The sequence below is a fragment of the Populus trichocarpa genome, chromosome 3 (assembly GCF_000002775.5).
Source record: "Populus trichocarpa isolate Nisqually-1 chromosome 3, P.trichocarpa_v4.1, whole genome shotgun sequence".
Classification (NCBI taxonomy): domain Eukaryota; kingdom Viridiplantae; phylum Streptophyta; class Magnoliopsida; order Malpighiales; family Salicaceae; genus Populus; species Populus trichocarpa.
The window spans coordinates 17,329,420-17,357,169 of record NC_037287.2 but is presented as its reverse complement, the minus strand read 5'-3'; the positions used below and the strand labels follow the sequence as shown (position 1 = coordinate 17,357,169).

The window sequence follows — 27,750 nt, the reverse complement described above, 5'->3', positions numbered from 1 at the left end:
TTTTTTTTTTTTTAGTTTAACGTGGGTGTCCGGGCCAGCTTGCGCGCACCTCGACTAATCCCACGGGCCCTGAAGTTAACGACCATGTAAGCCTCCAGTGGCCATCATATGAGCAACCACAGGGCTCGAACTTGAGACCACAGAGGGAGCAGACCTCTTGGTCCCAAACTCTTACCACTGGGCCACCACCTAGATGGTTAACAAGGAAGCTACTTTTGTTTGTGCTATAGCAGAAACCAAAAAAGAAGACAAAAATTCCTCATCTCTCTGATAATTTTTTCGGGCACTCGAGTTTTTGGAGTTTTTAATGTTGATATTTGGAATTTTGAATTTTTTTTTTCAAATTTCAGAATTTCTATCGCGTAGAAATTGAATATTCCTTTCTTTCACCGGTAAAAAGGTGGATTGGGCGTCTTAACTCTTTATCGAATAGGGATTTTAAAGGATCAATGCCATCCATCCATGTATGTTCTCATGATTAAAAATTGAACTCCATCCGCCACCACCGCCGACCACTGTTACTGGTCAGTGGCACCATCCATTACGCTCTAATTTTCTCACTTTATGTGTAATTAACTACAAATTAATCCCTCCTTGCAAATTAATTTTCTCACCGTGCATAGGTTTTTACTAATATAACCATTGACTACGTTAGTTAAGACTATAGTCAATGGTTAAATTAGTAAAAACCTTTGCAGGCATGAGTGAGTGAGAGCTAGTCACGAGTACAATAAATTTATTGGTATCTAAACTAGAGTGGTAACAAGAAATTTATTATCATCAATATATATCTAGAAGAGAGTGTTACATTCCATGTAACTGATATTTAGTAAGAAGAAAAATAATACACTTTGGTCCCTTGAGTTTTTTATTTTTACATATTTTGTTTCTGTAATTTTAATTGCTTACATGTCAGTTTTAAAACTTCACTTTTATCATGTGTTAGGCTATGCACGTCTAGAGATGAGAGAAAAAATTGTCTAAGAGAAAAGGAAGATTAAAAAATTTTAGTCGGCCACAAAAATGCTAATTTTACAGCAATAATTAACACTCCCATCAATTTTCATTAAATTTAGACTATCTAACATAAATATTCTACAACAATAATCAAGAAGTTTAAATTATTGCTGTAGAATATTTATGTTAGATAGGTTGAGAGTTTGATTTAATATACAAGGTATTAAGCTTAATTACCCATGTGTTGTTAAACTTTTATCTTATAGTTGAGTTCAAATGAGTTTTTATGGATGTATAGTTGAATTGATTTTTTTTTTATTAATAAGTTTGTTGAATATGATTTGTTATATATATATATAGTTGAATTGATCTTATCTTATTAAATAAGTTTATTAAATATGATTTGTTGAGTTGATTATTTTTTTAGTAGAGAGTTGAGAGGTTGAAAAAATTACCTTGGCTATATTTTTTTAAATAAGTCTTAAGTGATTTTCTAAATAAATTTTTTAATATGCTATTTCTCAAAAAAAAAAAAAAATGTATACTATGCCACTTTGAATTTTATTTATAGGAAAAAAACTTAATTAAAATTTTAGAGTCTAATTTGATATAAAATTAAGATCAAGAGGGGAGTTTTTAGAAATGTTACAGTGATTATATTTTAAAATATTTTTTACTTAAAAATATATTAAAATTATTTTTAAATTATTTTTGATATTAATATATAAATGTTTTTTTTTAATAAATTTAAAAAATAAAATTTTAATTTTAATAAAAAACAAGTTTAAACTTCATCCCGGACTTACTTTTGTACTTAAAAGATGACCTCCCTTTTCCAGATCGATGACGTGTAGGGTCCAGATCTAAAACCCATGATTCGCATTGCATTTCCTCCTTACAATAAACCCTCTCCTCGTTCATCTGTCTTCCAATATCGTCGTCACCTATTCTACATTAATCCAAGTCATTGTTTTCTCTCCCTCTCCCTCTGCCCTCCTCGCTCTCTAAAAATAAAAAAGAACAGAAAAAATAAAACTTTTAACTTCACATCTCTATTTTTATTTACAACAACAAACAGATCTGAAATCTAAGATAAGAATTTTGAAAAGTTAGAAAGTTTGAACTGAAATTTGTTGATCTGCAGATCTTTGAAAAAAAGAAAAGAAAACGAAATCGAACCATTCTGTTTGTCTTTGTATTCAAGATTCATGAAATCTGTTAGATTCATATCGATTATTTTTTCTTGATTGTGGAGTAGATGTTTAGATCCTGTTGAATTTTAGTATACTGAAAAGAAGAAAACCCTAGATAGGTAGCGATGGGTAAAAATGAGACCGCCTCCGCCGCCGCCAACGGCAGTGGTAAAATGGAAGACGTGGAAGAAGGGGAAATATCGGATACAGCATCAGTGGAAGAGATCAGTGAAGATGATTTTAATAAGCAAGAAGTTGTTGTAGTGAAAGAAACACCATCATCCACTACCAACAACAACAGCAGCAGCAAACAGAAAGTTTGGACGGTGAGAGATCTATACAAGTATCAAGTTGGAGGTGGATACATGTCTGGCTTGTATAATCTTGCTTGGGCACAAGCTGTTCAAAATAAGCCATTAAATGAGCTGTTTGTTGAGGTGGAAGTTGATGATAGTTCCCAGAAATCATCGGTGTCTTCTGTGAATAGCAGTAAAGAAGATAAGAGAACTGTTGTGATCGATGATAGTGGTGATGAGATGGACGTGGTTAAAGTTATTGATATCGAGAAAGAGGAAGGGGAGTTAGAGGAAGGGGAGATTGATTTGGATTCGGAGGGGAAGAGTGAGGGAGGAATGGTGAGTGTTGATACTGAGAAGAGGGTGAAGTCCATTCGTGAAGATTTGGAGAGTGTTAGTGTGATTAAAGATGACAAGTAAGTGTGTGATTTTGTGACTGAAAGTATGTGAATTTTTGTAGAAATGAAGACTGTGAAATACTTGGTGAATGTAATTGCTATAATGGGATTGATTGTTTTGTTGGGATCTTTTTGTAGGTCATTTGAGGCAGTTTGTTTGAAACTGCATAACGCATTGGAGAGCTTGAAGGAATTGGTTAGGGTAAATGAAAATGGTTTTCCCTCAAAAGATAGTCTTGTTCGGTTGCTGTTCACTGCAATTGGAGCTGTTAATTCGGTGAGGCACTTAAAGAATATTTTTTCTACTCAATTTCATTCTTTAAGGAGTATCTATCGTTATATACATTTTGGTAAAGCTGTTCTATTTAATGTTAATTTGTGATGCTGTTGGAAACTTTTTGGAAACTGAATTTTTGTTCATCGCAGTTTTTTAGCTCGATGAACCAAAAATTAAAGGAGCAGAATAAGGGCGTGTTCATGAGGTTTGGACTTTGTCATGTCCGTTATTTTGTTTCATCAGATTTTTCGTACGTCAATTTTTTAGATGTCTCATCATTGGATCTTCTGGTTACAGGTTTCTGTCCCTTGTAAATAGCCATGATCCTTCATTTTTCTCTCCTGAGCATACCAAAGAGGTGTGTGATTTCTGTAACTTCGACTTTAGGATTGTTAGTCTTTGTTTTCCTTCAAAGTGGCATGCTGCTAATTATGGGGGGATTGTTTGTATCTCCAAGGAAACATAAATAATATGTCTGTTTTCACAGATTGAGCTCATGGTTTCCTCACTGGATTCTCATGATATTTTGTCAAGTTCAAGAGCTGGTGAAGAGAGAGAAACACAGGTTTCTGGTAAAGTGAATGAGAGGGATAATGATTCCTTATCGAAAACTGCAGGTTACGATTTGACTACTATGAATAGATTACCTTCTGCTGCTGAATCTTTTGTTCATAATAAGCCCAACTTTTCAATAGAACCTCCTAAACCAGGTGTACCTAGTTTTAAGAGTAGAGGAGTTTTGCTTCCTTTGCTCGACCTCAAAAAATTTCATGATGAAGACAGTCTTCCTTCACCAACACGGGAAACAGCACCTTCTTTTCCTGTTCAAAGATTATTGCCTATTGGGGATGGAATGATTAGTTCTGGGTTGCCAGTGCCTAAGGTGGCCTCTATCACAGAAGAGCCTAGAGTGCATCCCTATGAAACTGATGCACTCAAAGCTGTTTCCAGCTATCAAAAAAAATTCAATCTTAATTCTTTTTTCACAAATGAACTTCCAAGCCCAACACCTTCGGAAGAATCTGGCAATGGGGATGGTGATACTGCTGGGGAAGTTTCTAGTTCATCAACTGTTAACTACAGAACTGTAAATCCACCTGTTTCAGATAGAAAAAGTGCTTCTCCTTCTCCTTCTCCACCACCACCACCTCCTCCTCCTCCTCCTCCTCCTCCCCACCTCAACAATTCGAGCATTCGTGTTGTTATCCCCACTAGGAATTCTGCACCAGTGAGTTCTGGGACTAGTTCAACCGTGAAAGCATCAGCAAAGAGCAGGGACCCTAGGCTTCGATATGTTAATACTGATGCCAGTGCTTTGGACCAGAACCAGCGCACCTTGCTGATGGTGAATAACCCACCTAGAGCGGAACCTTCTGGAGCAATAGCAGGTTCAAGGAAGCAGAAGATAGAGGAGGATGTTTTGGATGGTACTTCGTTGAAAAGGCAAAGAAATTCATTTGATAATTTTGGTGTTGTTAGGGATATTAGAAGTATGACTGGAACTGGTGGCTGGTTAGAGGACACTGATATGGCTGAACCTCAAACTGTGAACAAAAATCAGTGGGCAGAGAATGCAGAACCCGGTCAAAGAATAAATAATGGAGTTGTTTGTCCTAGTACTGGTAGTGTTATGTCCAGTGTGAGTTGTAGTGGCAATGTGCAGGTGCCAGTTATGGGAATTAACACCATTGCTGGAAGTGAACAGGCACCAGTGACAAGCACTACTACAGCATCCCTACCCGATTTATTGAAGGACATCACTGTGAATCCGACAATGTTGATAAATATACTTAAGATGGGACAACAACAGAGATTAGCATTAGATGGGCAGCAGAAACTTGCTGATCCTGCAAAAAGTACATCACATCCTCCAAGTTCAAACACGGTACTTGGAGCAATTCCTGAGGTGAATGCTGTTTCCTCACTGCCCTCAGGGATTTTGCCAAGATCTGCAGGAAAGGCCCAGGGTCCTTCTCAAATAGCTACAACGGTATGTACTTAATTGTATGCTTGAGCATCGTGAAATGATAATTATTTTTTCCAAGAATGTGCTTAGTTGGGAATGGAGCTAAGTTGAGTGGAACCACGTGCCTCTTTGGAGTGCCTATGCAGTTGGATTTTGTTTGATCTTGAAATTAGTTTCATATTATATATATATATATATATATATATATATTTTGTGTGTGTGTGCTGGAACAAGATCTTTACAAGTACAAAAAATTTGTTAAATTTTATTGACGTGGTCTTGATTGCTTTTCTTTCTCTGGTATAATACAATAAGTAAATAAAATAAAACCTGTTGTGATTAATATTAAACAGTTAAAAGATTTTCAAAATTACTTTCCTAGTATGTTGAAGACTTCTTAATGATATCTGGACTTGGACCCTGCAGGATGAGTCAGGAAAAATTCGAATGAAACCACGAGATCCTCGTCGTGTTCTCCATAATAATGCACTCCAGAGGGCTGGGAGCTTGGGATCCGAACAATTCAAAACAACAACCCTTACATCCACCACCCAAGGGACTAAAGATAATCAAAACTTGCAAAAACAAGAGGGGCTAGCAGAATTGAAGCCAGTTGTGCCACCTGATATTTCCTCGCCATTTACAAAGAGCTTGAAAAATATAGCTGATATTGTATCTGTTTCTCAAACATGTACAACTCCACCTTTTGTTTCTCAGAATGTTGCATCCCAACCTGTTCAAATTAAGTCAGACAGAGTGGATGGCAAAACTGGAATTTCAAATTCTGACCAGAAAATGGGACCTGCTTCATCTCCTGAAGTGGTTGCAGCAAGTTCTCTTTCACAGAACACTTGGGAAGATGTTGAGCATCTTTTTGAAGGGTATGATGACCAGCAAAAAGCTGCTATACAGAGAGAGAGAGCAAGAAGGATAGAAGAACAGAAGAAACTATTTGCTGCACGCAAGCTCTGCCTTGTTTTGGATCTGGATCATACACTTCTCAATTCAGCCAAGGCAATTCTCCTTTTGTTGTGTAAATATGGCCCCTTTTTCCCTTCAGGATAACAGCTGACAAACAAGTTCTTTTGTATTAATTCAGCAATTTTTCACCCTTTCAGTTTGTCGAAGTAGACCCTGTGCATGATGAGATTTTGAGGAAAAAAGAAGAACAAGATCGTGAAAAGCCATACAGACATCTCTTTCGCTTTCCTCATATGGGGATGTGGACGAAATTGCGTCCTGGGATCTGGAATTTCTTAGAAAAGGTAACTTCAGTCAGGTTCAAGAACTGATTTGGGGCTTGATGTATTTTATGCAAACTAATGCAATTCTTGTCCTGCAATTAGGCTAGTAAACTGTATGAGCTACATCTTTACACAATGGGAAACAAGTTATATGCTACAGAGATGGCTAAAGTGCTTGATCCAAAAGGGGTTTTGTTTGCTGGACGAGTTGTCTCCAGGGGTGATGATGGAGATCTGTTAGATGGTGATGAAAGGGTTCCCAAGAGCAAGGATCTTGAAGGGGTGTTGGGTATGGAGTCGGGTGTCGTTATCATAGATGATTCGTTGAGAGTGTGGCCCCATAACAAATTGAACTTGATAGTTGTAGAAAGGCAAGTATCATGAATCTCATTGGAGACCATCATTTCTATGAAAGCATTTATTTCTATTGGTTGCATCATTTTTTCTCCCTTTACCCATTTACCCATCGGTGCTGCAGGTATATTTATTTCCCTTGCAGTAGACGGCAGTTTGGGCTTCCTGGTCCTTCTCTTTTGGAGATTGACCATGACGAGAGACCAGAAGATGGAACTTTGGCATGCTCTTTAGCGGTGAGGCAAATCTTGTACTTGACCTGAGATTCTTGCTACTGAACTTACAAACCCTATATCTTTTGTTTTTTGTTTGAAATAGGTTATTGAGAGAATACATCAAAACTTTTTCACCCATCATTCATTAGATGAAGCAGATGTAAGAAATATCCTTGCCTCAGAGCAGAGAAAAATTTTGGCTGGCTGTCGTATAGTTTTTAGTAGGGTGTTTCCAGTTGGTGAAGTCAACCCCCACCTTCATCCACTGTGGCAGTCAGCTGAACAGTTTGGTGCTGTCTGCACGAACCAGATAGATGAACAGGTTACTCATGTAGTTGCCAATTCCCTTGGGACTGATAAGGTAACGCAACTGATTTTGCTCCGCTTTTCAGCAAGGATTGAAATCTAAATCAGAATTACTTCTAACCAGTTTAAAATTTTGAAAAATGCAAGATACTGCAGGCCCTTCTCAGGGAAAAAAAAAAGAAATGAAAATAAACTGGGTGATTTAAATCAGCCTTGTGCATTGTTTCTCCTTGACATGTGAAATGTCTTTTGGAAGGGTAAATGTTTAGTTGTGTTTTAAGTCAGAGGCATGATTTCTGTTGTTTTGAACAGGTGAATTGGGCTCTTTCCACGGGAAGATTCGTTGTCCATCCTGGCTGGTGAGAGTGTTCTCTATTGTTGAATTTGGTTATGCAGCTTTGTACTGTTTTTCACATTTGACCAATGCCTTCACTTTTTCACCCTCGACCCTCTTAATTATCACAGGGTGGAAGCATCAGCTTTGCTTTATCGAAGAGCAAATGAGCAAGATTTTGCCATTAAACCATAACAATCACCAACATGACCCCCCAATCTGTTAAAAACTAAACCTGATTAACATGAAATCAAGATTTCATTAAGTGGAGATGCATTATCGGGATGTGAAGGTGAAGTTTCGGGCCAGACAGTTTGACATAGTTTTGACTTTGGGAATCCGCCCATTTTGATGCCAATAATCTGAAGAGTTCAAATGGGAAATGACCGAGTGTCGTTGACCCTTGCGAACTGTGGTGGCGACGTTGAAGGAAATTTACCTCGGGGCAAGTCATGAAATTTGCCCTGGCAGGTGCTCATGATGGCTTAAAAGTCTTGTGCGGTAATGGGAAATTGCTGGCAAGCCATCAATATACTATGGGAGAGTGATTTAAGGTCAGGAGACCAAAATCTAAAATTAACAAAGAAAATGACAGCTAAAGAGCGAGAAGTCATTTACAGTGAGGAGTGGGGTGAGGGGGCGGGGGAAATGGAGCTGCGAGGGATAAATGATAAACGGGCTGGAAACGCACGCTGCTCGTGCTATGTATAGGAATGAGATTTTTTTTTTATTTTTTTTTTGAAGTTGCAGATACGAAATTCCGAGTGGGTAGTGGTTGTCACTTGTCAGTTCCATTTAGCGTATGTGGCCCGTATGCTTTCCGTATTTGGAGGTGGCAAAGTGTGTGAATCGCCTAAGCTTTACCTTGTGGCAGTAGCCTCTATACGTTATCCTTTTTGTTGCTTTAATTTCTTTTCAAATGCCTGGGGTAAAAATAAAAATAAAAATAGGTAAAGATAGTGGAGATTGATGTATCTTGAATTGTAAATGGTTGATGGTAGTTCGCTGATATCAATTTAAGGTAAAGGGTGTAAAATAGCTTCATCACGGTATTGTAAAACGAGTGCTACTGCCAACTGGTACTTTGCTTCTGGTGAAGCCATGGCCTTTCTTCCTTGTCTTCATGGCACAATCTATCAGGAGGTGCTGTAAATAGGTTGGTTGCCGAAACTGGCAAGAGGACCACGGGAACTTGAATCAGTCGATGTTCCATATCTGGCCGCTGTTACTGTAGATGTTGGTCTCCCAAGCATCCACGGGCTTCAATTTCCCTTGCTTCCTCTGATGGTGGAGATATTTAGAGCAAGCTGCCTGCAGTTTTTCGTTTTGTTGGGAGAATTGACTCCCTTCTCCTCCGAGGCATACGATCTGGTTCTGTAAGAACTTGCTTTTCATGGCAAATTGGAATCTGCTTGCAATGGCTTTCACATTGTCAATCAGCCAATTAGGCAGACTTTTTAACATTAAAAGGCTAGAAAATGAATTTTATGTTACAAAAACGATATAAATGCTCCAAGATATCGCAATCTGCATGCCGCCCTGCACACAATCTACCAGACATCTTACATGATATCAACTCCAGCTAGAGACTTTAAAATGAAAGCATGATAATTCTAAGAGAAATGTGGATTAAACATGGTATCAGGAAACTTTCATGGTCTCACGTACCTTGTGTTCTCCAAGGAAAGTATTATCTATGAGAATTGTGACGTTTGTTAGTAAGTAAATGCCATAAAAGTTGTCACTAATAAATCTTCAGTTCATGATAAATTTCTTTTTTAGATGACTAAAAAATCGATCCGAAAGGCTGTAAAATTCTCTCTTCTGTATTCTGTCTTGTAGGAGAGAAATATGACCATCCATCAGTGTGCCCTAAAATATTGCTTATACAATAGGTAAAAGGGATTGAAGTAGAAGAAGAGCCCCCGTCAATGGACCTACTCGTGAATGAAAAAGCAGTGTTCTATTGGGTTTTTTTTTAATCGAAGCTTTTCTTCTCCCAAACTATTTCACATATAAAAAAAAAACATCTGATATGGGCTAAACCCACACACAAGGCTTCCAGTCTAATCAAGCATAAGCAGGCTCCAACTCCAAGGCTTCAGAGTGAAAAAAAAACAGAGAGAAAATACTTCAAACATATTGGGCGAGGATTTTCGTATCCCTGCCACTTAGGAATTCTCTCTTAAGGCGTGTTTTCCGTGGTTCAAACGGAGTTTTCAAAAGATTTTGATTTTAAATTATTTTTTTAATATTTTAGATTGTTTTAATATACTAATATTAAAAATAAATTTTACAAAATAAAAAAAATTATATTATTTTAATACATTTTCAAATAAAAAAACACTTTAAAAAATTATTACTTTGCTATTTTCCAAAACATCCCAGGAGGGTTATTAGTCAAGTTGAAATTTAAAGAAATGGGGGTCCCTTGTTGTTGGAGTGTGAAAGAGTTCTAGAGGAGGTTGGTGTCCTTGAAGGTTTAACGCTCGTTATCAAATCTACCAATCTGCTTGCTTTGGTCTTATATCCAAGCTTTCACTTGACGAGGTTTCTTGGGACGGACCTTTCTCTGAGAAACAACTGTATCAATGGAGGAGCAGGACAAAGATGACAATTCTGCTTCTTTTTCATGGTGGTCTGATAGCCATAAGCGTCCTCAACAATCCCAATGGCTTCAAGCTACCCTCTCAGGTTTTTCTCCCTGTTTCTCTAGGCTTTCATTCCTGATTCTTGAATAAATGTTTTATTCATTATAATGGGTATTTTTCATGCTTTTTCTTTATGCAAATATTATTGCCATCTTCTCTCTGGATTACTAGCAATTCTTCACTTCTTTGCCAAGCTAAGATTAAAACAATTCCGCCTCTGCTTTTAATGACCCGTCTTGCTGCAAATTATATCCTTCAATGCACAAAAGCATTGCTATTAGCTAGGAGATACATCTCTTACCTCTCTGATGCTATCTTTATGGCTTCATTGGCTGGGATCACTTATTTTTAGGACAGTAGGCTAATCAATTGTGAAGTTTGTGACAAAATGCAGATTTGGATAACAAGACTAAAACGATCCTAAATATTATACAAGACGATGGGGATTCATTTGCAAAGAGAGCTGAGATGTTTTATCAGAGAAGACCGGAGCTTATAAACCTGGTGCACGACTTGCACAAATCCTACCGTTCTTTAGCAGAAAAGTACGATCAAATTAGATCTGAATGCGTTTATGTTTCCCATTTGAGATCAATATCATCCTCTTCGTCATTAAACTCCTCCAAACAAGTTCAACTCTTCCAGGCACGCAACGAAGAAAATGCTGGAAGCACCAAATCGGAAGCACCAACTTCCCTTCCTGACTCGGTTGCAGAAGAAAAATATAGCATTAGACGGGAAAATGAGTCCATGTCAAGTGAACAATACAAGATCCTGAAGACCGATCGTGATGATGACAGGAACGTTAATGGAAGTGGGCTGGAAAAGATCATTAATGGTATTGGATTGAATGGAAACATTGATGGCGGTGATTTCCAAATGAAGAGCCTCGAAAAGGAGAAACTGCGGAATGAATTAAGGCTACAGGTCTCAGAACTTATAGATGATAGTTTGCAGCAGCAGAGTGAGCTAATAAAGAGAAATGACGAGAAGAGAGAAGTGATCAAGCATCTTCGTGCCCAAATCAGCAGGCTAATGGAAGAGAACAGGGTCCTGAAGAGTTATCTACCAAGCTACAAGGCGGATATGAAGCGGAACACCAAATCTCATGTATCAAAGCTGAAGGGGCTAAATTGCATTGGCAATTTTAAGGGCTAAATGGCATTTCGCACGAGTTTCGGTTCATAACCTAATAATGCAATCAAATATCAGTTTAAAACGCCACCATTTCCTTAAGCTGTTTCGAACTGGCAGCCCTTCATTGCATTTCATTCCATTCCATTATAAAATGCCGAACTTCCTCTTCATCTTTTGTCTCTTGTTTTCCTATTTTGTTGCAAAGTGATGCAACTTCCATGGTGTTCATTGGCTTTCATTTTTTTTTTTTTGAGATAACAATAATAGTTGTATGCAAGAAAGGATGTGCAAATAATTTCTTATCAATCATTTATCAATTGGAATGGAGCTTTTATGCTATATATTGATCCGAATTTCTTGCTGGTTGCAAGTCTAGTTTGCGAGATGCACATTAACACAGCTGACACCAATAGATAATAGGGTTTGTTAAATTTCAAAATCCTTAATATTTAAAGGTAGACTCTAAAAATATTTCATTTTATTCGTCCATCTCTTCGTAAGATAATTACAATCTTTTATATATAAAAAAACTAGAAAATTCTAATAATATTGAATAAAAAAATAAATTAGACAATCTATTCCCTCTAAATAAAAAAAGAAATTGAAATGCATAATAATATAAAAAAATAAAAAATATATAAAATTAACTAAGAAAAATATTTATTTTTTCTAAAAAGCTTTTTTATTAATCTTTATAAGTTGGAAGGAACTCGTATATAAGTTCAGATGTCAAGCAAATGTTATCCACTATGAACATTTGTTTATATATGATCTATTTTATTGTGGGTCTTTAATAGTTTTGTGTAGGTCACTTTATCATGGATCCCTAATACAATATATTTGTACGGCCCGTTCCATCGTGAATTCCTTAACACAACATGATCTCATCACTAAAATTTTCAATAACATTAAACAACATCAAACAACGCAAACAAAAATAATACAATTAGCTTTTGGATGTTTTTTTTTTCGAGAAGGAACCTCATCATCCCCTTCTACCCAAGCACATCTTTTTAAGTGTTTTTTTCAGCCACGACTATTCAACATCACACACTAACTAATCACCAGGAATCAATGTGCTCTGATACACGTCTTCCAACCAAAACCACCATGAATTTTTGGGCTTTAATACCAACTGATGTAGCTGAGAGTGAGGGATAATAAAGTTTGTTACAGGTCTAACACCCTTAAACATCATAATTACAAGGAGACTTTCAAAATATTTAATTTTATTCACTCATGTCTCTATTTGCCAAAAGACAGTTACAATCATTTATACTAAATAAGAAAAATAAACTAGAAAAAATATTCCCTTTAAATAATTAAATAAAATATGCATAATAATATTAAATTAAATTTTTTTAAAACCATAAAATTAACTAAACAAATATTTATTTTCTAAAAAAAATCTTACATTAAAAATAGAAATAAAAAAATGAAGGTCAAATATGATAGGGAAAAAAACTTAAAGATGATGAAATTGTAAACAAAAATCAATTTTAAAAATTATCTCAAGTGAAATAAATAATAATAAAAAAATAGACCACAATTGAAAGATAAAAAAATTAAAGAGGGATGAAATAATTTTTTTCTTCTAATTTTATAAATTATTTTAAATAAAATAAATAGTAATCAAAATAACATGGATCAAATTTAAAGAAAAAATAAATTGAAGGGTTGTTTTAAAATTTTAAAGGTTTAAACATGAAAATCAAAGAGTAAGAAAAGAAAAAAAAAAGAAACTATTGGTGCTAAATCAGAGAGCTATTGGCCACACACGCCGCACACGTATTGAAGGGGTTGGCAAAACAATTTAAATGTTGACATGTAATGAGATGTTTGGTTACAAAACAGTGACAACAAGTTTTTAAATAATATTTATTTTTTTATTAAAATATCCTGAGTCAACTTAATAATAATAAAAAAACCATGATAAAGATGAAAAATCACATGAAATATCATTGAATAGATTTTGCTTTTAATGTTAATTAACTCATTTTACCAGGTAAAAAAATATTGAAAAGACTAAAAAATCTTGTTTGTAAGTTTAAATTTTGTGATTTAAAAGATAATTAAATTACTTTATTGGATAAAAAAACAAAAAAACTAATCTATCCTCGTGTAATTTGAAAATAACAATTATATCATAGTAAAAATAAGAATTATGAACAAATTTATCATTACAAATCTGTCATCCATGAGTAGATGCAGAATAATTTAATGTTACGACAGCGGTCACGACCAGACTATACAGCTTAAAATATCAACCTAATGAAAAAAAATCTTTTTTTTTTTCTGATAAAATTTAAATAAATGTTGCCGAACACTGATTGTGGGCAGGCACCCCCTCTCTGAAAATGATATGTTTCGGAAGTCTAAATGTATTTGTAGAATGTATTGCCGGCATTAACCCGCTGTTCTTTACGTTCAACCACTTCCACCTCTTGTATTTTATGGCATAGCATTTGCTGCTTGTATCTCAATTGATTGCACTATAGATATAATTAACCATTTTGCGTGTCGTTAATTTTTTTATTTTTTTTAATATTTTGAATATTTTAATATGTCAATGTTAAAAATAAATAAATAAAATATTATTTTAAACAAAAATCATTTTAAAAAATAACATTTATCCATGCCCCAACCAACCAACCAACCAACTATTTAGCTTAACCTACCTTGATTAAATAAATCATATATATTAAGCATAAAAATCACTTAGAATGATCATAAAAACATTCTAACATGGGATGGAGATTCATCCCAATAGATCATCTGAATATATATAAATGTGAAAAATACAATATTTTGTGTTTTTGTACTTGAGATATATTTTGAATAGACAACACTAATCTTATGCCAACGTAATGGACCGACACATAGGACTCACCTTTTTTTCCAGACCCTTTGAAGTTCAAATCCGAGGGAGCTCCACCATCCTTAAAAAAAACAAAAAGAATGAAATCATTAGAGAATTTTAAATCACAGCCAAGCTTCAAGTATTTTCTTTAACCCCCAAAATACATCAATTTTTTTAAAAAAGAAATTTATGAAATAATAAAACACTTAGGCCGACAAATACCTCATTAATGTGTTTCCTTGTTTTTGCTTTTTAAAGTTTGTTTTTATTTAAAAAATTATTAAATTAATATTTTAATAAATTAATATTAAAAATAAAAATAATTTTTTTAAAAATATTATTTTAATTAAAAAATATTTTTAAAAACGTTTTTACAACACTAAAAAAAAAACACGTTGCTATAAACAGTATTAAAGTTAGCAGTTGAGACAAAGCTTACAACATCCAACATACCACCTCCACTTCTCTCTCCACAAACAGTGCAGCATTGCATTTCTCCACCAAGATCTAGGCAGCAAGCCAGCCCCTAGAAAAGAGTGTGTGTGTGTGTGTATTTATATTTAACAAAGATCCTTTTATTTTTCTCACTCCAACTTCTACTACTCTGTTTATTCATGGACCGGCAAAGAACTGAAAGTCCGCTCTACACGCGCCAATGGACCAGCGACTCAGGCGCTTCTCCGACGGCGGCAATGCTGCCAAATGCGCGTCACGGTCACCACGCGCGATCCTCTTCCGCTTCCGGATTCTCCACCATCAAGCGAAACCAGAATGTAGCGGCTAAAGCTGCGGCTCAGCGGCTAGCTCAAGTCATGGCTTCTCAAACGGCTGACGACGACGACGACGACGACGACGAAGGCGATGATCTAGGGTTTCGTTACAGTGCTCCTCCGCCTCTGTCTCTCTCGAGGAATGCTAATAGTAACAGTAATAATGTTGTTACTACTAGTAAAGCTTCGGTTACCACTGCGTCTTCAAGGATCAATAGATCTCCTTCACCTGCGGTAACTTCCTTTTCTTACCTTTTGTTTTTTTGGTTCATTTCTTTTTCATTGCAGCGAATATGTTTCGATTCTGATTGAAAGAAAATGAAGTGTTGATTTTAAACGAATTGAGGAATGATTTAATTGTTTGCTATTAGTAAAGGTGGCATTTAGCGGCGGGAGTTAAGTCGAGAATTATGGATGTTAGATTTGTATTAACTTCAACTTTCTGTAATTAGAGCTCTATAACTTGGAAATTAAGGTGATACTTAATTCTTTTTTGATATTGTGGTTCTTTCTTATACAAGAATGCATGATGTGTAAAAATGTGTAGGAAAAGTATATGCTAATTGGAATTTTTTTTTATGGTGGGTTCTGAATTTAGTTTGCTAGGAATTTTGAAGAGACTGCGGCGGGTCGGTCGACATCAGCTGGAAGGCCAGCAATGTCCCTTAGAACTGCAGCAGCAGTACCACCAGTGCCATTGAGCAAAGGATCATTGGGGACTGCGGTTTCTTTACCTCCGATAGATCCTCCGAGAAATGGGCATAGAGATGGTAAAAGGTAAAATGAGAGAACTAAAACATTTATTCTGCTTTAACAGTGGATGTTCAAATTCTATCAGAATGACCTTTTTCTTTTTTGGAAAAGAATTATGGAATTCATTGTATCAATTATCAACTGTGTGATGCTAGTAAGCTTTTTTCCATGTTTTTTTACCTAACCTGTAACTTAAGTTGTGGGAGTTTCTCGTAATTATGAAAACATGATGCCATTAATGGAAATGCAACACTTTTGTATGGGTTAAGGTAGAGATATAAGGTGTGGTTTTATGTAGTCTAGTCATGCAGCTTCCTGATCTGGCTCTGAATTAAAGGAATATCTTGGTCTTGAGGTGTAGCTAAGGAACTGGACTCGTTTAGTCTCTGCAAGGCCTAGCTTCGAAGAGGGGTTGCCAAAAAAAAGACAATGTCTTTTTTTCCCCCTAACAACCAAGCTCTATCTAGCTTGAGTAATGCCCTCCTTGGTTCTGAAACATGCATCACCTAGCAGGACCAATATTTAGATAAACTAGTCTTTGGCTTTTCACTAAAGGATGCATGATTTTATGATATGAAAATTTGGAGGTGTGAATTGTCATGATTGCAGATTCTTGTCAGAAGTGGTAAATTTTAACTCAAAAGACACAGGAGATCAACACGAGGCTTCTGCACTCCGTGATGAAGTATGTACTTACACCAGATTCTTGTTATTTATTATTTTCCCCTTTATGTGCAACAATCAATAAGTATTCTCTTAGAGACATAAAATGGATTTTGTTTACTATAGTGAAGATTCCATGATAAGATTGATTCATTTTGCAGCTTGATATGCTACAAGAAGAGAATGGAAACATCCTCGAGAAGGTACAGTTATTTTGATTTTTTTCTTTTTCCAAACTAGTAATGAAGCCACATATGGTACAATTAAACCTGTATTTATTGTACAGCTCAGGCTTGAGGAAGAGAGATGCAAGGAAGCAGATGCCAGAGTCAAGGAGCTTGAGAAACAGGTGCTAATTAGTTTCCATATTTTTAAGCACGTCTTAAAGCCTCAGCATATTGGCATCTTGTTGCTTGACTTGCATATAGCCTAAGTGTGCATTTCTTACAAGTTTTAAAGATAAAAATATACTGTTGTGTTAATAATTATAAGAGTTTTCCCAATGTGTGCTTGAGGGCACACACATTGAAGGTTTTAAATTTCATTCCTGGTAAAAATGTCAATAAACAATGTGTTGTCGTTGATTATGACAATTTTTCATTACAGAGAAAGAGTGACCTATAACTTCTAAGCCCGTTGAAGATAGAAAAAGAAAGAAGACGACCTTCTCTCCTCTGCAACCAATTCACCACTGCCCATTTTCAACCAAAAAAGTTTAAATAACCAACCGCCAATAAAAAAATACCCTTTTTTACCCATATGAAACCCACCCTTAAAGCAGCACTCCTCATTCTAAACTTCATGCTGAACAGTGTTTTTCTTCCCTTGCTCTTTTACTTGATATTGGGTTTTTCAGGTGTTGCTTTGAATTTGAAAGCCTCACAGGTAATTCTTCTAGGTTCCCAACCTCCAATTTCATTAACACATGCACTTTGCTGCTTGTCCTGGGTCCGCAGGTTGCTGCTCTTGGAGAAGGAGTATCTTTAGAAGCTAAGTTGCTGAGCAGGTTAGTTGTTCTGACAACTCTGGTGGTTCTTTATCCTTGTTAATATTCATGTAATGACATCTTGTGCTGTCATCTGCAGAAAGGAAGCTGCATTGCGGCAAAGAGAGGTAAGGGGGACGTATCCTTATGCTAGACTTGTCAATTTAGGTCACTGTCGCTATTTTAGCTTACTGAGTAGGACAGACTAAGACTTTTATTTGGACAATTAAATCACTGGAACTCCTATGTTTAGACTTTTGATTCTGAGGTTCGAATGGTAGTAGGGAGGGGTATTTTGTCCGTTTGTTTTAGGACCATGATGGTTTTCTTGTATTAGCTTTAACAATGTTAAAGGCCCAAAGATCATACTCATTTTCTTTAAATTTTGTTCTGTTCTTCAGGCTGCACTTAAGGATGCAAAACAAAATAATATGGTGGATAAGGAAATTGCATCTATTCGATCTGAAATAGAGGTAAGTATGTCATAATGTGGTCCTTTAATGCCTCATAGATATTTTTCTGTGTTGGTAGGTTCCTAACTCATCATAACTTTATGTGAACATTTCTTGCTTAAATCAGAATGCAAAAGATGAGGCAACAGTCATTGTGCGACAGCTGCGGGGAGCTGAATCTGAAGTAAAGGCCCTTCGTTCAATGACACAAAGAATGATATTGACCCAGAAAGAAATGGTTTGTATTGTAATAGATTCAAATGGCTCCTAAATAATATATTAGAAACCATTAATTGTGTATCTGCATTTTAGGAAGAGGTTGTCCTTAAGAGGTGTTGGCTTGCTCGATACTGGGGCTTAGCTGCAAAATATGGTAATCTACTGGTCAATGTTTTGTTTTCTTATGTCATATTGGAAATGACCTTTTGTTTTTAAATTTTTATTGGTCTTTTTTTTTCTGCATGAATTATGAGGCAATATTGTAGTTTAACGAACTTTTCCCACAGTTTTCTGATGTGCTATGACTTATTTTAATTTACTATATACAATGGCTTGTTTAATATACTTTGTGCCTGACACTGAGCAGTTCATCCATCACATCTACCCAATTCATGTAATTCTTTTCATATTTATAGGTATCTGTGGGGATGTTGCTGTGTCAAAGCATGAATACTGGTCATCCTTAGCACCGCTTCCATTTGAGGTTGTTGTCTCTGCTGGACAAAAGGCTAAGGAGGAATGTTGGGAAAAAGGCTAGTACTTGCTATTTGGCTTTTGCAGTTGCTACTGTGTTTTCACTGGATAACAGTTTTAATGGGATCAATGTGTTGGCTTGAACTGCTCTATTGTTTGTATCAAACTTTCTTTGGTATCTAATACTAGTAACTTTGAGTAGGTGACGAGGACAGTGAGAAGAGAAGCACACTTGCTCATGACTTGAGTGATCTAACTGGTGAAGGAAATATTGAGAGTATGCTTTCAGTTGAAATGGGTTTGAAGGAGCTTGTTTCCTTGAAGGTTTATGTTATTCATTACTTGTCTTTCAACCATATGCTTCCATCTTATGTTTATTTTTGAGTTTCAATATGATGCACAACAAGCATTGTTTTTCATTCAGCCCCCTTCCATCTTTATTAACTGTTATCTTTGAACTATTTAAGGTTTCTGGTTTTGCAAAGTGTTTTTGTGTTCTGATATTATATGTATTGTGTCACTTTCAAGGTTGAGGTTGCTATTGTGCTTGCACTGGCCCAACAGCGGCGAGCAAACGCTCTTAGACTGTCCATCTTAGGTATGAGTTGGCCTGTTGACATGCTGCTGATGCTGGTTTAAATTGTTAGATTTTATTCCTTATCACAGTGTTGTTTATGCTATTGTATCTTGCTGACATGCCTTTTCTGTTTCTTTCAGATGTCAAATCATCTGGTGATCAGAAGTATATGGAAGCATTCGGTGAGTAGTATTTGGGCTACTTCTTGCATTTACCTTATAATCTACTTGGTTGAAATAAGTAGTGCTATTGCCACACTTAAAGTTGACGAGCACTACCTTTCATTTGCTTTTTTTTCTCTTTCTCTTTTGGTCAGACCTATCATTTGCTGTTTCGTGATCACAGTTGTATATAATTCAAATCCATCATTTTTCTTGCAGAATTGAGTCCAGAGGAGTCTGAAGACGTTCTTTTCAAGGAGGTCTGGCTTTATTATCATTTAACCACTGTTGTAATTTATTTTCTAGAATTATATACTTTATTTGGTTGATGGAACTGCATGGTGAAATATGCAAGTTTCCAATATTTCTGTGATTGATTCAGTTTCCTGATGTTGCGATTAAATCTTTTGGTGTATTGCTGTTGTTACTGGCCTATTAGTCTAAACAGTGTTAAATTATAGAGTTTGGTGTCTGGTTGACAATCTCAATTGGTGATTGACATTCTTCAGGTGCAGATCTGTAGAGAGAATTGATTAGTATCCGTGTGCCCTTTTGGAATCTTAACAAATAAGCTGGTGTATTTCTTTATTCTTTCTTATCTGTTCTGTTTTTTCCTGTGAAAAACCTACCTGTGAATGGCCCATGGTATCGAATCATTGACAGCTTCAAAAATTGTTAGTTTCTGCACAGTAATGTCCATGCATTTTCTGTCCTGATTTAACACCAACACAGATAAGGGAGGAGCAAATCTGTGTCATGCTGAATCTGATTAAGTTACAATATTCTTGCACAGGCATGGCTGACATATTTTTGGAGAAGAGCCAAAGCCCATGGTATAGAGGAAGACACTGCAAAAGAACGACTTCAGTTTTGGATTAGCCGCAGCGCACACTCGCCAAGTTCACATGATGCTGTTGATGGTAAGCTTCCCCTGTCCTTGATAGTTTGATGCTCGCATGTAGTTGCTGTACAGTTCTATAATAAGCACGCAGAGAAGATTGTATAACCGTGGCACTTTTACTGGACTCACTAGAAGGCATTGTAAAATTACCAGCTGCCAAATTCTTTCATTTTACCATATCATTGACTCAGTGCTTTGATCTCGCGTATAATAACTTATCTTGAGTATTCCATCTCAGTGGAGCAAGGCCTAACGGAGCTCAGGAAGTTGGGAATAGAGCATCGACTGTGGGAAGCATCTCGTAAAGAAATAGATCAGGGCTCTTAACACAGAAATCTTCCGGGTAACTGAAGGGCTCTGGTTGATGATGGCAAAACCTCACGCCATCAATTTTCTTCTCGATTTGTTTTACTGAGTTTTTCTTCTGTTTGTTGAAGCATCTACACATGTTGCAAAGAATTTACATATGATGCGTGGCTCTGGTCCTCACCTGCTAAATGCTATATAAAGTGGTTCATCTGTTTAGATGTTGTATATATACACGCATACATCTACATACAGAGATGATATTTACATGAAAAAGTTAAATACAGTTTGGTTCAAATTGTAGAGAGCTTGCCATGGAAGCTTTGGAATTTTCAATCTTGTTTGTGTACCTAATAATGCACACGGCTTAATTAGAGCTGAAAGGAACTAGCTATGCTCATTTTGATCAAATCATCTTCTTATCACAGGACTAACAGAAATAACAAGAGTTGGAATTTTCTTTTTGCTTTGCCTTTCCTCGTCAGCAACCAAAAGGAGAACCTTCATGAAATAGAATTGGTAAGGTTTGGACGAATATTTGTCTGCACTGCAGTGGGGTCTCAAAAAGTTTTGCTGGGTTCTGGCGCAAAATCTGACAATTTAAGAGACAAGTTTAAATTTCGGAGGAAACTTGTGTAGGAGAGGGGAGGAGTTAAACTAGAAGGGAGCTGCGCTGTTTGGTTTGAGGACAGCTGAAACAATGGGGTTTTTAACGGAGGGTTGAGTCCCCGGTTATAGTTCCAAAGTATCAGATGAGTGGGTCGGGATTCTATTGCTAAGAAGGGGCGGAGTTATTTGCATTGAATCATTCTGAGATCTAAAAACGGCAAGAAAATAACTCATCTTATTTGCTCTTCCTGGTCAAAATTTGTTGACATCGTGAAGATAAAAAAGAAGAAGAGAGAAATGCGAAGCTGATATGACGCTTGGGTGATGAACAAGCTGATGCACGTAAATTGCTTTGTGACAAAATGGTGGTGGTGATTGTGACTTGAAAAAATAAAAATAAAAAACTAGAAAGTGAATAGCAGGATGAGTCTCCTTTATGAAGTGGCTGAGCATGAATAAGAAATTCTAGATCATTGGCAGCCATATGCTGCAGATTGGATCAATTTTAATAGTGAATGGATATATATATATATATATATATGTTTTTTAAAGTATTGATATGGTCATATACCGAATGAGGTTTTTTTTTTAAAAAATAATAATATTGAGATGATGATATATTGAATTGATTTAGGTTAATTTGTTAATTTTTTACCTGAATTATAAGACTGTGATAACTATATAGAAAACAAATCAAAATAAATTACGAAAATAATTTTTTAATCAACTCAATATTGAAGAATAAAATTAAAAAATAAAATAAAAAAAGACAAGAAGAACTACTTGATTCAACTCAGGATAACCTGCCAAACCTATAACTCGGGTTATAAGATCGAGATAATTCCATAGAAAAAAAATAAAAAAAATTACAAAGTCAATTTCTAACCAATCCAACGTTGAAGGATGAAATTGAAAAAAAAATCGATTAAAAAATTGATAAAAAAACAACTTAGGTCAATCCAGATTAATATGTTAAATCCACCATCTAAATCATGAGACCAAGATAAATTCATAAAAATATATATATATATATAGAGCTCCATTTCTAACATATCCAATGTTAAAGATTGAAATTGAGAAAACAAACCTAATCCATGAGATCAGGATAACTTCATATAAAACAAATTGAAAAAACATTATGAAGTGCAATTCCCAAAACAACCTAATATTGAAAGTTAAAATTGAAAAAAAATATTAAATAAAAAAAACATTGAGTCATTGGAGGGTGAAATTAAAAAAAAAATATTAAGTTAAAAAAACCAAAAAAATGAACAGAGTTAACCCGTAAATTGTAAAACCCATGATTAGAGTCAGCTTAATTAAGAATACCCACATGGAAATAAAATGAAAAAAACTATTAAGCCCAATTAAAAATATATTTAATTAAAAAAAACAAAACAAAATGAATAGATTCAATGCTGGTTAATCTACCAAACCCATAATCTAAGTCATGAGATTGTGATAACGTCATAAAAAAATATAAAAAAATTATAAAACTCAATTTCCAACCAGCTCAATATTGAAAGATAAAATAAAAAAATCAATTAGAAAAATAATAAAAAAAAGTATAAATCTATCAAAGTTAACCTGTTAAATCTGTGACCTAAATCATGAGATTACGAAGTCTTATCTTTAACATATTTATTGTTGCTGGTTGAAATAATAAAAAAATAGTAAAGTATAATTACCAAAACAGTATAATATGGAAGAAAAACATTAAAAGAAAAAAAAATCCTTTTAGTAAACAATGTTTGGTGAGTACAGTGATGTTTTGTTAATAGACGGCCTTGATCCTTTTGACGATACACTTCAGTTGTTGGTTATATAAACAGGTTTTAAACTAACCTGTTGATATAGATAAGAACAGAGAAAGAGCATAATGATCATGTTCTCCATCGAGAGCTCCTTTTGTAGCCCCAGATGTGAATATTTTGTAGTCAATTAAAATATCAACTTAGATTAAATCCCAAAAAGCAAGTTTATGTGGAGCCACTTGGGTTTTGTCACTTCTCTTGTGTACCGTTATAAAATGGCAGTCTGGGTGGCCTGGAATCGTTTCGATTTGGAATTCGATAATGAGCCTTTTTTTATTTTTTATTATATTTTATAATAAACATTTTAATATAATTTCTCACGCTCTATATTTCTCTCGTGTGAGTCTCTCCCCACTTCTTCTCTGCCCCTGTAGCTAAAGTATAAAGCAAGCTCACACCATACCCTAACCTTATACTAAAAAGTGTAGAGGCAGATTGATGTTTCGAGATGGTCATGTGCGCCTCAATATAATATAGGCATTACCTTCTTGATGGACACTTTAGGCAGAGAAAAATAAGCTTTTTTTGGTTAAAAGGTGCGCATGGGGAAAGAAGCGAGAAAGACTAAAAATTCTAAAAAAGGTTATTTTGACCTAATCCTCTCCTATCTACCATTTCTTCACTTTCTACCGAGTGACATGGTTAATCCCTTTTGTTTCCATTAAAATCTTTTTCCATTGGCCGAAGTTTACCGACTCCATGTTCAATTTGATGCGAGGCAAATCAGCTAGAAACATCCCACTAAGTTGTTTTCCCCCACATTTCTTAGAGTGAAATGATTGCAAGAGATTATTCTAAATGCACTTTAACGTCGAGAAAGTTTGTATGGAATTTAGTTCAGGCGGAGATGGGCCATCATGATGGACAAATGGAGCTTGGTTGAGGAGGTTCCAAGAGATGAATGTGAGGTCTGTGCCATACCTTCCCTTCCGAGGGTTTTGCCTTTTGTCTCTATAAATGGCTGGTCTCTGGCTAGGTGGAAAATTGTCATATACTATAAGCATGCGTGGCATGGATGGAAACATCTTCTCCAACAAGCTCAAGTGGAAATCACCCTGACCTCATCATCACCTCAGGCATAGAGAGGCAAGGTGAATTTTATATATATATATATATATATATATATATATATATATATATATATATAAAAAAATTCACCTTGCCTCTCTATGTCTGAGGTGATGATGAGGTCAAGGTGTGTGTCTATATATATATATATATATATATATATATATATATATATGAATTCAGTGTATCCTGGACATATTTATTGAAGTTATCGTCTTGTCCTTCCAGACAAAATATTGCATAGACTAATAAGGGTGATATAGTCTTTTTATTAAATTATATTAGTTATTATCAGATTAATTTAAGATAATTTTTTTAAAGCACAATAAAATAATTAAATTATCATTAAAAACATAATTTATTAAACTAGAATCTAGGGTCTTTTTTGAATTTTTACTTTTTTAAGCACAATAAAATGACTCAATTACCCTTAAAATAAAAAAATTTAACTTGCATCCAATTGTTTTTTTTGTATTTTTATCATTTTTTTAGTTATAATCAAGTTTACTTAAGGGCAAGTAGGTCTTTTAATAAATATATAATATAAATAAAAAAGGTAGCCAGCCTTTGGGATGCCTCCGCGCTCTTCGAGCAGCGTGTGAGGAGGCTTCGGATAGCCAAACGCCGTCTTTTGTGGTGGCATTTGAATAGTCTTGGCAACCCTTCATTGCCCAGGTGAGCGTGTGGTCAACGCATCTCTAATTTGACATCGATGATCTTTTTTTTTTTTTCTCTCTTCTCCTTAATTTCCATGCATGACCTTTTAAATTCTCAAAGAAACTCTTCAATTTGTTTTTTCTTTGAATGTGATCCATGTTCTTTGGCTTGCTATTTTTTTATTTAAAATAATTCATAAAATTAGATCTTTTTTTAACTTTACCATCCTTTAATTTTTTTATCTATCAGATTTAGTTCATATTTTTTATTACTATTTATTTTGTTTTGAATTCTTTTCTTAATTGAATTTGTTATTCATTTCCATCCCTCAAAACTTGATTTCAATTTATTTTTATGTCAAATATTGTTCTTACTTTTTTTATTGATAATTGTTTTGTTTTAAATCCTTTTTATCAAAACTTTTTTTTTTCAATTTCATCCCTTAATATTTTTCTAATCATAATTTTATTGATCGCAAATTTGGCTTCATAATTTTTTCAAGTTTGCCTTGTATGGGGTAATTTTGACTTGAAAACCTGGGCCACGAGTTTGAAAAGTAGCCCATGTTGACTTAGGACTTTTTTTATGTTTTTTTTTGCAATTGTTTTTTTTTTTCAATTCAATCCTTCAATATTGGATTTGTTGAAGATTAGGTTTCGTTATTTTCTCTCTCTTTCATTTCTATGTTATGGGTTTGATAGATTAACCCATATTAACTTGATGTATTTTTTTGTTTGATTTATCTATTATTTTTTTATTATATTATTAAATTAATCGAGTTTATTGGATTTAGTCAAAGTCAATGACCTAACTCTCATATTTTTCTTGTTTTTTTTTTATAAAAAACCCCTACTATTTTCTGAGTATTTTTTTAACATTAGAAAAAATTTGATCCGGCCCGCAATGCAGCGTGGGTCACCAATCTAATTACCTATAGTTCACCTTGTAAAATTAATTTCAATAAAAATCTGTTATTTGCATTATCCTCCCCAAGATTTTGAGGAGTTTTTAGCTTCAAAAAATACTCAAAAGAAAGAAGTAAGTGGAGGTGCAAATTTTAGAATTCTCAGAAGGCTGAGAGTTTTCTCAACTTTTAGAGAAAAATACCTTTCTTCGTACTCACAACCACGATGAAACTTATGGGACATTACAAACTTATGATTTTGAATTGATGCCACGATATTCTATGCTCGCAAACAAATGTCTGATGCGTGATAAACTTCGAATATTTTTCACTTTTGACCAGATGGGCAAATTATAAATGATAGTTACATTGATTTTTGGCTCATTTCTGAAACTTTTATAACTTTTACGTACTAATCATGTCTGTGGAGCTACATTTAATTGCATTCTGGAGGAATTTATAGACTTGACTTCGTGCATCGTCCCTTTGAAAAGCAGAGGCATGTGTTTGTCATCTGCGGTTTTAGATAGAAAAGAGTAGAAGAAAAGGTATGGCATATCAGCCATAATTATGATCCGAAGATTGAAGTCTCAGATATCTTTGTTGCAGCACTACAAGTATGCCTGTACGAGGGAAAAAGAAATATAGGAAAGGAGAGTTACAATATTCATTAAGAAAGTAACTCGGCTTTCTCCCTGTATGAAATTACAATAGAATCATCGAAAGGCCATGCATCGCCATGAGGAAAATATAAAAAAGTTGGAAAAAATAAATAAAAGTGAAACTATGCTTATATTACAAGCCTCTCAAAAGCTTACTCGAAGCACATTTCCCAACCATGCCTGCCAGCCGACCACTTCTCATTCCTCCCTTTATTTTTCTCATTTTCTTTTTAAAAAAGTTAAAACGGCCACCAAAAACAAGTTACTAGGTACAAGAACACCTACGCCCCATAAGAGAAAGGGGATAGAATTCATGTGTATGCACGTTGACAACTTTTCTTTTCCTCTTCAATTTCCTCGATGTATTTTTTAGATTTGGGAAAAAAAATTGTTTAATTGCCTTGAGAAGACTCACTCATCTTACATTCACACGGGAATTCAGTAAAGAGATCTTAGCTCGCATTGCTTTTTGTATACGAGTAAGAAGATCAAATTAATTATTTTAGAGGGAGAAGTGTTAAAAAATAATATAAATTATATTCTGGAACTTTATCTAACAGCTTAAACTTTTGGGTTGCGATGGTTTTTTGACATGGTATCAAAGACTTGATGACCAAGCGGTCACGAGTTCGAATCTCACCATCCCCATTTATTTGATAAAAATTAAGCACAAGGTAAAGTTGACCTGTGCAAGTTTCAAGCCCAAAGAACTTTCACTTGAGAGAGTGTGTTAGAAAATAATATCATGTGATCTTATCTAACAGCTTCAGTTTTTAAAGAAAGCACTTAACAACTGCTTTGAAATAATTGATTTTGTTTTTTAATTGGCTGTAAACAATAGCTTGGTGAAAGCAAGCAACCAAAACAGGCAGTCAATAGAAAGAAAAAAAAAAGAGGGGGGGGGGTTTCTAGCTCAATGTGGTGAGCATAATATTTATTTAATTAATTATTGTAATCTTTTTTATTTGAAAAAAACCATATATATAAGATTTATAACTAGACTTCGCAGAGAACATTATATAGTAGCTATACCAAACAATTCCGATAGAGTACTCGTTTTATCCTTAAGTATGGTTAATTATAGTGATTAGTATAAGGTTATACAATTTGGATGATTTTATCTCACTTGTCAAGATCTTTACTTGGACTGTAAGGTCGGCTTTTCGTATTAAATATTCAATCTACCAGGCTTTATACCATATCTAATGAAATCCTTTTTTCTCTCTCTCATTGATTGATTTAATTTAATTTTTAAATTTAATTAAAAATTACAAAAAAAACTAAATGAGAATGACCATTCACTATGCTGGGGTAAGTGGATTACACTGTTCATCTATAATGCAATTTTTACCTTTCCTAAAGCACATAAATGTACACTTGGGCCCTATACTCTTTTTTTTTTTTTTCTCTCATCTATGGCTCTTGTGGTTTTTATGTTTATATTTTGGTCATCAAACATTATTTTCCTCATTTTCAGTCTTTAACAATTAAAAAAAAATATATAAAAAATGAAGAGAATATAGAAAGTTTTTTACTAAGTCACATTCCAACCATAGAAAAGATAGATTTTGGTGTCCTTGAATTTTA

The 27,750-nt window shown here is 34.8% G+C and overlaps 3 protein-coding genes across 4 annotated transcripts; all 3 read left to right on the top strand.

Annotated features, from left to right (window-relative positions):
• The first annotated feature begins 1,869 nt into the window (after positions 1–1,869).
• On the top strand, positions 1,870–8,584 carry LOC7478289 (RNA polymerase II C-terminal domain phosphatase-like 3). The gene is made up of 12 exons (XM_002304678.4): positions 1,870–2,862; positions 2,983–3,121; positions 3,271–3,326; positions 3,419–3,479; positions 3,609–5,111; positions 5,514–6,101; positions 6,206–6,352; positions 6,434–6,702; positions 6,810–6,921; positions 7,004–7,261; positions 7,519–7,565; positions 7,672–8,584. The coding sequence occupies exons 1-12, from the start codon at positions 2,276–2,278 to the stop codon at positions 7,733–7,735; spliced, it is 3,831 nt and encodes a 1,276-aa protein (XP_002304714.3). The 5' UTR covers positions 1,870–2,275; the 3' UTR covers positions 7,736–8,584.
• Positions 8,585–9,952: 1,368 nt separating this feature from the next.
• Positions 9,953–11,667, top strand: LOC7496536 (protein NETWORKED 3C). The gene is made up of 2 exons (XM_002304611.4): positions 9,953–10,234; positions 10,586–11,667. The coding sequence occupies exons 1-2, from the start codon at positions 10,132–10,134 to the stop codon at positions 11,347–11,349; spliced, it is 867 nt and encodes a 288-aa protein (XP_002304647.1). The 5' UTR covers positions 9,953–10,131; the 3' UTR covers positions 11,350–11,667.
• Positions 11,668–14,621: 2,954 nt separating this feature from the next.
• LOC7496535 (coiled-coil domain-containing protein SCD2) lies at positions 14,622–20,752 on the top strand. Of its 2 annotated transcripts, none has more exons than XM_024596396.2 (17): positions 14,622–15,192; positions 15,557–15,735; positions 16,321–16,396; positions 16,536–16,577; positions 16,661–16,723; positions 17,331–17,380; positions 17,460–17,487; positions 17,761–17,832; positions 17,939–18,049; positions 18,124–18,184; positions 18,447–18,563; positions 18,707–18,828; positions 19,033–19,102; positions 19,222–19,263; positions 19,462–19,502; positions 20,036–20,162; positions 20,382–20,752. In XM_024596396.2, exons 1-17 carry the CDS (start codon positions 14,803–14,805, stop codon positions 20,468–20,470), a joined length of 1,680 nt encoding a protein of 559 aa, XP_024452164.2. In that variant the 5' UTR covers positions 14,622–14,802; the 3' UTR covers positions 20,471–20,752. The 2 variants fall into 2 exon arrangements, with proteins under 2 accessions (XP_024452164.2, XP_052307611.1); XM_052451651.1 differs by lacking the exon at positions 14,622–15,192 and adding an exon at positions 15,330–15,433.
• The last annotated feature ends 6,998 nt before the right edge of the window (positions 20,753–27,750 follow it).

Excerpts from the sequence above, each read along its gene's own strand:
- LOC7496536 (XM_002304611.4), top strand. The coding sequence starts at position 10,132 with ATGGAGGAGCAGGACAAAGATGACAATTCTGCTTCTTTTTCATGGTGG. Across the intron at positions 10,235-10,585 it reads GCTTCAAGCTACCCTCTCAG|ATTTGGATAACAAGACTAAA; the intron begins GTTTTTCTCCCT and ends GACAAAATGCAG.
- LOC7496535 (XM_024596396.2), top strand. The coding sequence starts at position 14,803 with ATGGACCGGCAAAGAACTGAAAGTCCGCTCTACACGCGCCAATGGACC. Across the intron at positions 15,736-16,320 it reads GGGCATAGAGATGGTAAAAG|ATTCTTGTCAGAAGTGGTAA; the intron begins GTAAAATGAGAG and ends TCATGATTGCAG. Across the intron at positions 17,381-17,459 it reads GAAGCTAAGTTGCTGAGCAG|AAAGGAAGCTGCATTGCGGC; the intron begins GTTAGTTGTTCT and ends TGTCATCTGCAG.
- LOC7478289 (XM_002304678.4), top strand. The coding sequence starts at position 2,276 with ATGGGTAAAAATGAGACCGCCTCCGCCGCCGCCAACGGCAGTGGTAAA. Across the intron at positions 3,480-3,608 it reads CTCCTGAGCATACCAAAGAG|ATTGAGCTCATGGTTTCCTC; the intron begins GTGTGTGATTTC and ends CTGTTTTCACAG. Across the intron at positions 6,703-6,809 it reads AACTTGATAGTTGTAGAAAG|GTATATTTATTTCCCTTGCA; the intron begins GCAAGTATCATG and ends TCGGTGCTGCAG.